The 14638-nt window shown below is 52.8% G+C and overlaps 1 protein-coding gene across 3 annotated transcripts in view; it reads right to left on the bottom strand.

The window, feature by feature from the left end:
- Positions 1-4151: 4151 nt before the first annotated feature.
- The window catches only part of SH2D4A (SH2 domain containing 4A), a 62459-nt gene continuing 51972 nt past the window's right edge, over positions 4152-14638 (bottom strand). For all 3 annotated transcript variants that reach the window (XM_043454598.1, XM_043454596.1, XM_043454597.1), the window contains 2 exons: positions 5860-6080; positions 4152-4981 (listed from right to left, as the gene is read on the bottom strand). In XM_043454598.1, the coding sequence (XP_043310533.1) occupies positions 4889-4981; positions 5860-6080 (314 nt within the window). In that variant the 3' untranslated portion in view covers positions 4152-4888. The remainder of the gene's footprint in view (positions 4982-5859; positions 6081-14638) is intronic.

Genomic DNA, 14638 nt, shown 5'->3' on the forward strand with positions numbered 1-14638 from the left:
ATTTATGATAAAAACTATTGGCAAAGTGGATATAGAGGGACTATACCTCAATATAATAAAGGCCATATATGATAAGCCCACAGCTAATATCGTACTCAATGATGAAAAGCTGAAAGCATTTCCTCTGAGATCTGGAAAAAGACAATGATGCCTACTTTTGCCACTTTTATACAGCATAGTATTGGAAGTCTTAAAGCAATAAGGCAAAGAATGAAAAGGAACCCAAGTTGGAAAGGAAAAAGCAAAACTGCCATTTTCAGATGACATAGTACTATATATAAACCCCAGATATTCCACCAAAATAACTGTTAGAACTAATAAATGAATTTAGTAAAGTTGCGGGGTGCAAAGTTAACATATAGAAGTCAGTTGTGTTTTATACACTAATAACTATCAGAGAAATTAAGAAACTATCAGAGAAATTAAGAGAACAATCCCATTTACAATTGTATCAAAAAGAGTAAAACACCTAGGAATAAATTTAACCAAGGCTGTGAAATACGTGTGTATTGGAAACTATAAGACATTAATGAAAGAATTGAAGAAGACATAAATAAATGTAAATATAGTCTGTGTCCATGGATAGAAGAATTAATTTTGCTAAAATGTCCATATTACCCAAGGCAATCTACAGAGTCAGTGCAATCCGTATCAAAATCCTAAATGGTATTTTTCGAAAGATAGAACCAACAATCCAAACAAACAAACAAAAAAAACACCAAATAGCCAAAGCAATCTCGAAACCGAGGAACAAAGCTGGAGGCATACACTCCCTGATTTCAAACTATATTACAACTGAATCCGCTTGTCAAGGGCCAGCTTTGGGGTAAAGGCTAGTGACTGCTCACTTGGGGGATGTCAAAAATGAGGCAGTAGAGAATTCCCTTTCAAACCCAAACTAACCAAGCCATTTCTCTGCAAGTCAACTGGCTGGTACATTCTGTGATTCCTCACTGGATCCCTCTCCATAAGTTTCCTTTCAACCCTCGATTCACCCCAAAACCTAGCAGATGGGCTGTTAGGGTACACAGCCTGCTGACTGTCTGAGCTGAGCTGATAAAGGGGGAGGTGGATTCTGGATGCAGGGCCCACCGGATGACTGCCATTTGTGGAGAACTTCACACATTATACATGGTTCATGCACCTTACACATTTCTTTCTAAGCCTCAGAACCCCCAGTGTGACTTCAGAAACTGCTGTTTCAGAGATGAAGCTGAAGATTCCACACTGCTGGTTAAAGAAGTAGCCAGGATCCAAACCCAGACGTGCTGGGCTCTCTGCTGTATCAGGCTGCCTCGTTACCAAGGAATGTGTTTTCACCACCCACACAAACAAGAGGGCAGCTTTACCGTTGAGGCCTCCTGGTGGCTTTCAATCTGGGGCAAGCAGGGCGTCTAAAGCTCCCTGAACAGGGGGTAAAGAGGCACAGCCACTGGAGTGGAAACCCAAGTGCTAACGTCCAGGCTGCAGGCTGCCCACGAGCGGAATTCACACTGCAGAGCGTGTAGTCTGTGAGTGGAAGGGAAAGAGTGGGCAGTTCTAAAATACAAGGAAGGGGTTAGAGAGGGGCAAACAGTGAGGAGATTATAACCATGGAAGCAAGGGACGGACATCTAAAGTGAGATGCACAGCTCCTCCCGACGCTGGGGACACGCAATTCAAACGAAAGTGTTTAAAGATATAATTGTAGAAAATTTAGGTTCCTGGCGTGCTGCAGTCCATGGGGTCGCAAAGAGTCAGACATGCCTGAGTGATTGAACTGGACTGAACTAGGCTCTGAAACAAAAACATTGTGCAATGCAGTCTGGGAGGAAAACGTTTACCATGTTCTTGACAAAATGAAAGCAAAGACGCCCCTTGGAGACACGTCTGAGCATCCCCCGTACATCCCTGTGTCCTCTGCGTGCTCCAGGTGGAGGAGTTCCCGGGTACATGTGTGTGAGACCGTGACCTGCGTTAGGATGCGTGTGCATGAAGGAAACTGCCTCTGCAGAGGCCGCGATTGCAAAAAACATAGGCAAAAATTATTCTTAATCTAAAAACAGACCTGGTGCCCCAGCAGCCACGACCCTACACTGACAGGATGGTTAATTCCAAAGCGTTAGCTCAGAAGGGCAGTTTTGGGGTACAAATGCTCCTGCGTGGCCTGCCTGTGCCCTGGTCTCACTTTCTCTCCTTTCTCTGGATTCTTTTGTGTCCCTGTGTTTTCCTCTTCTTGGTGTGAGGTTTGAGCCTGTTGACACTTCTTCATGTCGCTTGGCCTCCTGGCGATGCTGATGGGCAGAGAGACTCTCTGGTGCAGCCTCCTCGGCCTGCTGGAAGTTCGGTGGGGATGCAGGGGCTGGCGGGGGGAGGGGCAGGGAGAGCCGCAGTGGAGGGTCTGGGGTAGGAGGAGACCCAGGATCTCCCAGGAGGTGGGCTGAGTGACGCGTCAGGGAGCGGTGTTTGGCACGGTCCCTCTGAAGGTGGTTGCAGCGCCTGGGGAGGCTCCCAGACCAGGGAGCCTTGGCAGGCAGGTGTGGGCGCTGGCTGGACCGAGGCCACGGGAGGGTGAGACCAGGCTGGAGTGGACATCCTGGCCTTCAGCTACAACCGGGCTCAGACACTGGGAGACAGAGTCTAACTGCAGAGCTGGGATGAGAACTCAGGTTTCTGCAACCCCACTGAGTTGTAAACAATCGCTGAATTATGTAAAATGTTCCCCCTTAGAATATCAATTGTTACTTTTGGCCATCATATCATCAAACAGGGGACGGTTTCTTGTTCTGAGTATCAATAACCAACAGGGTTAGATTATGAAGAACTCAAATCTGCTCCCCCTGCTGACAGCAGGTTCGCTCAGTCAGTCATCCTCTATTTCCCAAGTCTTCCTCCAGCAGGATGTCACTCAGGGTAGTGGGTTCTGGATAGGACTTCCTTACTTCCTCCAAAACAACTGTCAGCAGAGGATGATGCCAACATCTTATCTGTCCTCATAATTACTAGTGACTATAGGATATTTTTTTATTCATTTCAGAACTCTGAGATTTCAGAGCTGGGTAAAAATAAATAATGATCTGGTTATCCCACCTTGTTTTGTTAGAAGTGAAAAACAGGTTCAGAAAGGTAGAGGGACCTGTCCAAGCTCATACAGCTAATGGTGGGGAGAGATGGGAACAGAAGTTTCTGATCCCCGGCCCTTGTGTATCTCTGCAGTTCTATAATGTCATGACTGCCAAACTACTATTAGACATGAAAGCTGAGAGACACGATGTCTTAGATAACTGAGACATGATCTCTCGGACAACAGAAACCACATGGAACATTTTAAGAAGCACTTAATAATCTGTTTAAAAACTTTCTCGTTAAAGCCCACATACACCCATGCATGCTCACACACATATAGGTACCCCACCGTCTTCTCCGACTATACTTTACACAGGCAAGGTGTGTTTGGCACAACCAACACCCTCACGGACAGACCGCTAGAGCCCTACGCTTCCTTTAGGAGGACAGCTGCCACAGGGGTCAGGCCTGGAGTACCAGTCAGGGCCCCCTCTCCCAGGACGATCTCGCCGGGGCTCATCTAGGAGCCGCTGGAGGCTGGGGTGGGGTCGGTGGGGCAGGAGACGCCTGACCCAGTACATCTGCCAGAATTGCCAGGGGAGGTTATCTCCCCCTTTCCCTTCGTTAGGAGGCGGGCAGGCTGAACAGTGACCACGGGTACACCGTGCCCCTCAGCATCTGTGACGACATAAATGTCTGCATTCGCTTCCTGGGGCTCTCCCGTAATAAATTACCATAAACTCAGTGGTCTAAGAAAAAGGACATTTATTCCGTCATAGTCCTGGAGGCTGGAAGTCTGAAGCTGAGGTGTCCCCGGGGCCCTGGGGAGGAGGGGCTCCAGCCAACCTGCGGGCCCCCGTGTCCCCGAGCTTCTCATTCGGGGCTCTGCCTCGGCGTGTCTCCGCTTCCAGAGCCCTCTCTCCTTGTCAGAATGCCAGCTGTCGGCTTTGGGCCCCCCCTCATCTGGTCTGACCTCAGCCTCAAAGACCCTGTTTCCAAATGCAGGGGGGGTGTCTCATCCCAGGACACGTGGTGTCCAGGGCGCTCCCCCAAATGCCCTGGTCCGTCTGCCAACACCAGTCACGCGCAGGGCTTCTCCTTCTCGGTGTGGTCCTGGCTGGAGCCCTGCCCGCTCCCCCAGAGCCGGGAAACCACCTCTTACACGGCCCCCCGCCTCCTGCCCTCGTCCAGGGTATTTCTGTGCATCTGAAGCCCCTCTTCCGACACCTTCAAACTCCCCATTCAGCTCACCCGACCTCCAACTCATGTTCCCTGTGTCTTACACCCTGGAGCCTGAGACCTTCCCGTGAGGCCGCGGGAGAGGCTGGCTTTGAGGTGTCCCTTGATTCCGATGAGCTTCCCAGGTGGCGCTAGTGGCAAAGAACGTGCCTGCTGAGGCCGAAGATGTAAGAGATGCGGGTTTGATTCCTGGGTGGGGAAGATCCCCTGGAGAAGGGCATGGCAACCCACTCCAGTATGCGCCTGGAGAATCCCATGGACAGAGGAGCCTGGCGGGCTACAGCCCATGGGGTCGCAAAGAGTCGGACACGACCGAAGCGATTTCGCTCGCGCTTAATTCCTACAAGGTGCCAGTTTCTTGGTTTGTTTCACACGTCGTGAGTGTCGCAGCCTTCACGTTAGGAGCTGTGGAAGTGCGGGTTCGTCTCCCTTTACTGCTGGGGCATGTACAACGTGGAGGAGGCGATTCCCTCCTGGCGTGAAACTCCAGCCTGCGTGCAGCGATCTTTAGGGAACCTCAAGGGCCCTTTCACTTGGTCGGGGTGGGCTTGCGGTGGCTTCTCACGTGTGTCCACGGCCGCAGGGTCTGCTGGCTGCAGGGCTATCACTCAAACAGCTCCAGGTAGTCGGGCGGCTCTTGCTGCTGACCGCACGGGTAGAGAAGGCGCTCCTTCCCCAGGGAGGTGATGGGCTCCTCCTGGGAGGGAGACAGTAACAGGTCAGGCTGTGGCGCCCCGAGAGCGGCACGGGCATCAGCCCAGGCTCCCGAGTCTTATTTACAAGACACTTTCGTAAGAAGCCCTTCCTGCCTTGCCGGAGCACACAGCTTCTGGTCTCCCCTCGCTTTACACTAAGCTTTCTTGGCTCAGGCAATCCCGAAAGAGAGATTTCTTGTCCACAAGCTGCCCTGTGGTCTCCCTCCTTCCCGGGCTTGTGCTCTCATTTAAGGGTGTTCTCATGTGGAAAAGAATGTATTTTTCAAAAGAATGTGTCTGTGTGTACATGTATATGGAATTACTCTGTTGCACGGCAGTAATTAGCACAAGGCTGTAAATCAACTATACTTAAAAAGTGTTCTCAGATGTGATCGGAGTGCACAGATTTTGCATCATCTCCTGTATTCTCTGCCCCAGTGGGTTCTCCCTGAGTATATGAGGAGGTTCAGTGATATCACCAGGTTCAGTGATAAAGGAAATGCAATGAACAATCCTTGTTATCGGGAAGGTTTCCCGCATGGCTCAGCGGTTAAAAGAATTCGCCTGCTAATGCAGCAGATGCAGGAGATGTGGGTTTGCTCCCTGGGTCTGGAAGATCCCCTGGAAGAGGAAATGTCAACCCACCCTAGTATTGCTGCCTGGGAAACTCCATGGACAGAGGAGCCTGGAGGGCTACAGTCCATGGGGTTGCAAAGAGTCGGACACGACTGAGCTTGAGCACTATTATCAGCAGGAGTTATCAAAGCGGGGGGCTGATCCCCCTGCTCGTCTCAGCTATTTTCCGTGGAACTGCCTTTCGCTGTCAGAGCAGCTGCAGGACACCCGTCACCGAGCGAATGAAACGAGTGCGGGGCCGCACCTTATGGTACTCCACCAGCTCGGCCAGGCTGGCGTGCTGCTGCTGGTCCACGCCCAGGAAGCCGTATGAGTCCGAGGAGGCATCTATGAGGAAGTGTCTGCAGCCGTCCTCGGACTGGTAGGACAGGGCGTAGCCCTTGATCTTCTCGTTGACCCGGATCAGAAAGCTACCCGGCACGCAGGTGCTCAGAAGCTCGTTCGCTCTGTTTACCGTGAGGATTCCTGCGGGAAAGAAGGGCAGGGGTTTCAGCCACATCATCTCCAAAGCTCCGCTCTGCTAAACACAGCCGTGTGGATAAAGCCAGTAACAACCCGAGCAACCCTAAGTCCACGTTGGGCTTCCCAGGAGCAGGAGCGTGGTTCATCATCTGGTATTTGGTACCTAGGCCAGGGTGGGTTCCATAAGCAAATGTGTAGTACAAAAGTAGGGCTTCCCAGGGTGGTGCTAGTGGTAAAGAACTCGCCTGCTAATGCAGGAGGCGTAAGAGACCTGGGTTTGATCCCTGGGTGGGGAAGATTCCCCGGAGGAGGGCATGGCAACCCACTCCAGTACTCTTGCCTGGAGAATCCCCAGTGGACAGGGGAGCCTGCTGGGCTACAGTCTATAGGGTCGCAAAGAGTTGGACACCGCTGAAGCAGCTTGGCACGCGTGCAGTACGCATGGAACGTTCGCCCTCAGAACACGTTTCCACGTGCACCTCCAGTGACAACTGCATGGGCCTCATGTGGCCTCTGAGTGGTAGGACCCTTGATGGTCATCCTGGGAGGGTGAGCTCTCCCAAGTTGACTGCTGGGGACGCTGTGGGGATGCTGGGAGTGATCCTACGAGATCTGGAGCAGGAGTTCTCACCGGAAATGTCTCAGACACTGGGGCTGGGGGGTGGGGTGGCTCTAGTCTCCTCCCGTGCGTTGAGGCGGGGATGCTGCTAAACCTCCCACTGCGCACAGAACAGCCTGACTACAGACAGTGATCCAGTGCCAAAGGCGGGCACCCTGGCCGGGTGTCAGCGAGTTAGCGGCAGTGTCCTCTGCTGTGACGACCCCTAAATGAGGCTTCATCTAAAGGAATGAAGCAAGAGATGCAGGCACGTGCACGTACATGTGTATCTGTGCTGTGCTTAGTCGCTCAGTCGTGTCCGACTCTTTGCAAATCCATGGACTGTAGCCCGCCAGGCTCCTCTGTCCATGGGGATTCTCCAGGCAAGAATACTGGAGTGGGCTGCCATGCCCTCCTCCAGGGGATCTTCCCAACCCAGGGATCGAACCCAGATCTCCTGCATTGCAGGTGGATTCTTTACTGTCTGAACCACAAGGGAAACCCAAGAATACTGGAGTGGGCAGCCTATCCCTTCTCCAGGGGATCTTCCTGACCCAGGAATTGAGCCAAGGTCTCCTGCATTGCAGGTAGATCCTTTTACCAGCTGAACTACCAGGGAAGCCCCACGTGTAAATATGCATACTATCTATTTGTGTCTTCACAGATATTCAAAAGGATGCCACTCTTCATACATATATACACACACATACACATGTGCTATACACATATATACATATGCATAGTTTGGAACCCTCATGAATTCACAGTAATTCAAGACCAGCCTTTCCCCCCAGTTAGTCCACACTCCTGAGGTTTGACCCATGCTCCCGGTTTCCCTTCTTGCTCCTCCTCATCTGCAATTTTTCAGGTGAGCCCAGGACGTGATAAGACGGAGAGGAAATGCTCAGACAGGTGCTGGCACAATGGTGGGCTGCTCTGAGCTCTGGCCAGAGAGCAGCGTTTCCCACGTCAGCAGACGGAACCTCCCGCCTCTTCTGTGCTGACACTTGGTATCATGATTAGGGAAAAACCCAAAAAGCCTCCTGGTGAAAAGGCAATGGATGATCACAGCTCTTTCGTCTGAAAAGACTAAAGTTAGTAAAGTTAATTGAGAATTAAACCTAAGGATCCAGAGTAAAACGTCAAATGAAACCATTTGTGTTCTTTTCTGTAAGTAGACCTTTGAAAAGGGAGGATTAGAGATCACCCACTCCCCGAGCCCCGTCCAGCCCCGTCTTCCCTGCAGGGCCCGAACCCGCACGTCTGGGTTTGGGGGCTCAGCCCCAGGCTGACGCGGGGCGACGGCAGGGCCTGTGGCCAGCCCCTCATGGACAGGAAAAGCGTCTGCGAGGGAAGAAGCCGGCGGCCTCTCCTCTGGCGTCCCGGCTCTGCCAGGACCCTGCCCCGCAGGCTGCCGGGTCCAGTCACCTTCCTGCCCTTTCCTAATGAGACAGGCGCTGGACACGGCAGGCGCTGTGACTCTGAGGAGCCGCTGGGGTCGCTGGCGGGTGTCCACGTCAGGCGCCCAACTAATACCCAGGTGAGTGTCCCCACGGCAACTGCTCCTTCCTGCCCGTCCTACCCTCTAAATACTCCCGGTCCCACTGCGGGCATCGGAGACTGAACCCAGGCCACCGGTGACCAGCCTGCCCGGGGCCTGCAGACTCTGGGTCTGACGCTCTCTGAAACCAGGGGGATTGCTCAGTGACTTCATCCTGGAAAGATTTCTATCTCCCTCCCTGACAGGCTGACTCTGAAATTCCAAGTGACTTCAACAGACGGTACGGATGTTGTTATTGATAATGTCTGGATTTCAGCACGATGAAGTCCGACTCCTAGAACGAAAGCCATCCTGGAAGATTATACCCTGAATGAGACAAATTCCTCCTAAAGTCAGGTCATAGAGTAGCTGCAAATCAGACCGCCCGCGAGCGCCCCAGTCTGCAGCTGTCCTCAGCGTGCAGAAACCCTGGCTCTGCCTCGGCTCCAGAGACACCAGCGCGGGGCCCCTCTCCCCTCGGGGGCGCCCACGGCAGGTGCAGACGGGAGCGCCGCGGGGACCACGCTTCACCGCAGGGTCGGCGTTCCTGACGGGAACGGGCTCTCGGTGCATCTGAGGACACAGGGCGATGTACGATTTCTCACGATGCCATCGAGGGCAGCGGGGGCCTCCCAGGGAGTCTAGCTGAGGTCACGGCCAAGCGGCGAGCTTGGTCTGCCTGCAAAGGGGGCTCTTGAATGCAAAACCAAAGTCCAGCATCAGACGCTAATCACCGGGGGACTCCTGCCCGGGGCGTGACGCTAAGAAACTGGTTCTAGTACAGACAGTGGCCTTCCTCCAGCCCCCACTGAGGCCGTGACGCCCCCAGGCTGCCTCCCTCTGGCCTCTCCAAGGGCTCACCTGGCGCCTCTTCCACCCGGCCAGCAGGTCCACAGCTCTGGGAGGGCCCCCGGCACATCCTGCTGTCTCTCCCCACCCTGCCTCCTCGAGAGGGCAACCCAGGTTCCTTGTTGTTTTTTTTTTCCATTTATTTTTATTCGTTGGAGGCTAATTACTTTATAATATTGTAGTGGTTTTTGCCATACATTGACATGAATCAGCCGTGGATTTACATGTGTTCCCCATCCCGATCCCCCCTCCCGCCTCCCTCCCCACCCCATCCCTCTGGGTCTTCCCAGTGCACCAGCCCTGAGCACTTGTCTCATGCACCCAACCTGGACTGGTGATCTGTTTCACCCTTGATAGTATACTTGTTTCAATGCTGTTCTCTCAGAACATCCCACCCTCGCCTTCTCCCACAGAGTCTAAAAGTCTGTTTATCTTCACGCCCTCAGGACCTGCCACCCGGAAGACCCGGGAAAGGTCTAGCACACACCTCGCTCACAGTCAAGTGAGAAACGTCCCTCTCCAGGACAGTTCTAGCAACCACTGCCACCAGGCTGACAGCTGTGACCAGGGACCAGGGGTGCCCTCGTGTTTCTCCGAGGAACCCCCAGGCCTGAGTCACACGCACACCTGTGTGACCTGCTTCCGGCACCTGGAAAAGCCGTGTTTAATAACCAAACGAACGAGAACTCAGGGACAACAGCACTGCCTTCCCTCATCTAAGCCTCACTGAGGCCTGGAGAGGAGCTGCTGTCACGGGCCACCGAGCCCAGAGGGGAAGGCCCGCGTCTCAGAGCTGGGCCTGGAGCGCTGGCCGGAACCACAGGTCCGACCAGAGAAGCCAAGCTCGCACCCGCCCATCCAGACTACCTGCCCCTGTCAGGCGCGTCGGGCTCCAGAGGCTCCTGCTCACTGTGTTTCTTCCCCAAACAGCTTTTGAATAAGCAGAACCATGGTCATCTGGGGGCTTCCCTGGTGGCTCAGATGGCAAAGAATCTGCCTGCAACACAGGAGACCTGGGTACGATCCCTGGTTTGGGAGGATCCCCTGGAGAAGGAAATGGCAACCCACTCCAGTATCCTTGCCTGGAGAATCCCATGGACAGAGGAGCCTGAAGGCTACAGTCTATGAGGTTGCAAAGAGTCAGACACGACTGAGTGACTAAGCCAGCGAGCAAGCGAGGGCCGTTTTACAGATGGGAAAGCTGAGAAAGAAAGGTAGGCACCTGTGGCTTCAAGACAAGTTAGCGGTGGTTTCAGGCTCCTGCTCTAGGGCTTGGCTTAGCCCAACCCACTGGGCTCATGAAACTTTCCTGGCCTTGGCTGAGGATTTAAAATGAGATTGATTTCACAAAGAGGTGTTCATTTCCCACCTGGGCAGCCTAAAGTAGATGTGTTTTTCAGTGATTCCCGAGTGCATTCCCTGTATGTGAGGACGATGCACTGTGACCCCTATGACCCTCCTCAGCTCGGAGACTGTGGTCAAGGACAAAGAAGCCCCAGCCCGCGCCTTTGGGGCTCTCTGATCTCTCGGGGGGTCTGCTGGGGCGGTGGAGCCCCAGGTGCTGACTCAGCCTCTCCCTCTCCTGTCGTCTGTCTCCTGTTCTCTGCCCCAGGCGGTGGTGCAGGGAGGTCGTGGCAGCGAGTCAACGCTCCTGATGGAACGCAGCTCTGCTTCAAGGTGACCTCGGAGCCCCGCACTGCCACCTGCCCAGGGACGGGTGGACGAGAGAAAAGCCAGTGGCGTTTTCAAGCAGAGCCCTGCAGACTCAGAGTGTACATGTCACCCCTGGCAAGTCACACTCAGGAGAGAGCTCTCCCTACCTTGCCCTCTGATCCGTCAGCACGTACAGGACGCAGGTCCAGAGAGGCTCTGGGTCCTGCCATGGTCCTCTGCAGAGAAGGAGACGCACCATGATGCTGACATGTACCCGTGCGCGCTCGGGCACCTTGGAAGTGCAAGTGTTAGTCGCTCAGTCGTGTCTGGCTCTGCGACCCCATGGACTGCAGCCCGCCAGGCTCCTCTGTCCGTGGGATTCTCCAGGCGAGAACACTGGAATGGGTTGCCGTGCCCTCCTCCAGGGGACCTTCCCGACCCAGGAATCAAACTGGGGTCTCCTGCACTGCAGGCAGATTCTTTACCAGCTGAGCCACCAGGGAAGTCCCTCTCAGGCACCTTAGGGATGAGGGAAAATGGTCAGAGCTCTTAAAATAATTATTCATAATGTCTCCCTAGTAATTGAAAAACTAAAATGACATCATTTGTTCTCACTTCATCACCTTCATGGCCACCACTTACTAACTGTGACCGAGCCATCTCACATGGTTCTAAGTACGCTGCACGTTATATACCTCACCGAGTTTTCCGACCAGCCTGGGAGGCAGGTAATGTATTATATGCATCGGACAGATGACAGGCCAGTGCAGGAGTCGTGAGACTTGCTGAGGCCACGCAGCTGGCTGATGGGGGGCGGGGAGGTGGGTGCAGGCGGCATGGCCCTGGGCACACTTGTCACCAGCGAGCTGGCTCCCCTCCCGCCCCCCACCAGCGTCAAGGAGCAGTGTCCATGCTGCTCTGCGACAGCAGAAATCCAGGACACAGGCATGTGACAATGAAGAAAGCGTGAGAGCAAAAGCATGGACTTAATATCCATGTAAAATATCCCAAGTAAAACCCCAAGCAGAGCCGCTCTCCTTAGTGGGACCCACCCGCTCCCCTCTCTCTCGCCTCTCAGGCCCCTCCAAAAACACGGCAGGAACCACAAGCCTGGAGCCCCCCGGGCATCAAAAATGGGGAGCGTAGGGCTCCCGGCACAGGCAGGCAGTGACCCCCATGGCCAGCAGCGTCAGGGCGAGGACCCCACGGCAGCATCTGAAAAACCCAAGAGAGGGCTTTGAGGTTCATGAACTCCTCTCTCAACATCAGTGGGAAAAGATACTAAGAGTTTTGCAGCAAGTTTGCTGCACGGGGTAGTGTCTGAAAAAAGTCAGGGTCTCCCAGGCAATTGTGTAGCATTCGCAGCAGAGAAGCCCGCACTTCCCAAACCTGTAGGAGTACGCTAGCTTTCACGTCTTTATCTTCATCTTCAGTTATTTCAGAACCGAGCTAAGACTAGGCAGGCACACAGGACCACTGCGGAGAGTAACGTGGACAAAGCGCCCTGAGGCCACAGTGCAGATGAAGCGTTGCTGCTGAGCGGAGGTGATTCCTCGGGCTCGCGGCTCAGGCTCTGCTGGTCCCTCCCAAGGTCAGGGCCTCCCGTGCCCATCCCAGCCTCACACAGGCACCCAGGTCCTCCTGCTGCCAGTCACAGCCTCTCCCGCTCCACAAAGTAGATGAATCACTGGTGTGAGGGAGGCAGGGTGGGTACATCAGGGTGACTAAAGTCACACCAGTCAGTCATTTGTGCAAAAGTTGAGACAAAGCTTGAAAATCCCTTTGTGAGAGATGGGCAGAATTTTGTTGACCCCACAAGTAAGAAATCTCCAAGCCTCAGGAAAATGACTGGAGGACAGATCATCACTTAAGGGTGCCAGGGTCCAGGTTCATTAAGGTTTTAACCTGAAAGAAATCTTGGGATGCTTCTGTGAGTCTTTCTCAATGCAACCCCTTCAGGTATACACACTCAGCCCTGGAGGACCGTGCTGACGGAGTCTGGATGGCACACGGCCGAGTAACTGGGAAGAGCAAGACTGACCCCATATCGCATCGGTTTCTTTTTCCTGACTTTTGTGCCCTGTGGCCTATGCTGAGTCATGCTGGGCTATGCGCCTTTTCTAAAAAGAATGTTACCCATAGCCTGAAATATACAGGAAGCCCATTCTCCAGGCTCTGACCTTTTAAGGGTATAACTCTTTTTTCATTCACATGGAGATAAAAAGTTGCAGAACAGAGAATAACAATTGCCTCTTTGGAGGTTTACAGGAACATTATGACGTGACCTACAGAGACAGTTGCAAGAACAAAGGATTCCAACACCAAGAAGTTTGCATCAGCCAACCATTCCTCCCTCCCCTTTTAGTATAAAAGAAGCCTGAATTCCTAGGGAAGATGCTACTATGGGACATTTGTCTACCATCTTCTCAGTCTTCTGGCTTTCCAAAGAAAGTTACTATTCCCTGTCCCAACACTTCATCTCTTAATGTACTGGCTTGTCATGCAGCGAGCAGTATGAGCTTGGACTCAGTAACAATGGGAGGACAAAGACCCAGGGCTCTCCCTGGACAGTTCTCTCTAGGGAACCTAAGTTAGACAGAGTAACTGCCTCCACAGAAATGGACAGGATTTACCCCTACTTGGAGAATGAAAATTTGAAGGGTGTAGCAAAAACGGAGGGGCTTCCAGGGTCACTCAGCTGGTATAGAATCCACCTTCAATGCAGGAGACCTTGGTTCGATTCCTGGGTCAGGAGGCTCCCCTGGAGAAGGGATAGGCTACCCACCCTAGTATTCCTGGGCTTCCCTGGTGGCTGAGTCGGTAAAGAATCTGCCTGCAATGCGGGAGACTCTGGGTTCGATCTCTGGGTTGGGAAGATCCCCTGGAGGAGGGCATGGCTACCCACTCCAGTATTCTTGCCTGGAGAATCCCCATGGACAGAGGAGCCTGGCAGGCTACAGTCCACAGGATCACAAAGAGTCGGACTCAACTGAGCGAATAAGCACAGCACAGCAAAAATGGAAGCAATCAAAATAGTTGCAGTATGAACTGTGTTCGTATCCTGTAGATGTTAACGGGATTTACTTTTTAAGTAGCTTAAACTACAAAGCTAATTAAAAATGTAAAGCATTTGGAGGGCAGGTTCGATCATATGCCACAACAGCAAAGACGTTCAAAAGAAATAAATCGGGTGGAAACATTTAATCAACCGTCTAATCACGTCCATATTTGGATAAGGAAGTATAAATTACATTTCAGAGGAATAATGATCAACTATGGATGCATAAAGCGAGCATGTGAATTCTCTAACAACAACAGAAGCAATGAGAGATCTCCCAAATCAGAAACGTGCTTGTACATTTCCTTCCACCTTTTCCCCATCCTCCCACTAGCAGCCTCCGCTGGCTCCTAAGCTCCTGACACTGATGCATGTTTCACAGAAGTAGGAAAATGCTGATGGATGGAGTGAAGCAGTGGGTCTGTGGGGTGATGGATGGACCTTCCAACTTCAGTTTTACTTATTCCCCGGCCCCTTTCTTCAAGAAGTGAGTACAGTTAATTATATACCTACCTACTTTGGAGACCCATCGCAAGAGACAGAATGAGTGAAATGACCGTGTTCAGCGGGGTGTTAAGTTAGCCGAGAGGGCTCCTCGACACTTATCGCCAACTGCACAAACAGTCCAGGCTGGAAGTTGCTGTAACAGGGTGGCTACTCGGGAGAATGAAATGGATAAAACACGAATCGTATTTGATGACCAAGGCAGTCCTGAACGCTGAGGCGTGAGAGGAGGTAAGGGGTGAGGACAGACAGAGAAGAAGACAGTCCTTGAGGAAACAAAACCAAACAGACGACAACACTCAGATTATAAACCTATAGGAGACGCACGGTTCAGCAACCCCTGTACACACTGCCGTCTC

The sequence above is a fragment of the Cervus canadensis genome, chromosome 31 (assembly GCF_019320065.1).
Source record: "Cervus canadensis isolate Bull #8, Minnesota chromosome 31, ASM1932006v1, whole genome shotgun sequence".
Classification (NCBI taxonomy): Eukaryota; Metazoa; Chordata; class Mammalia; order Artiodactyla; family Cervidae; genus Cervus; species Cervus canadensis.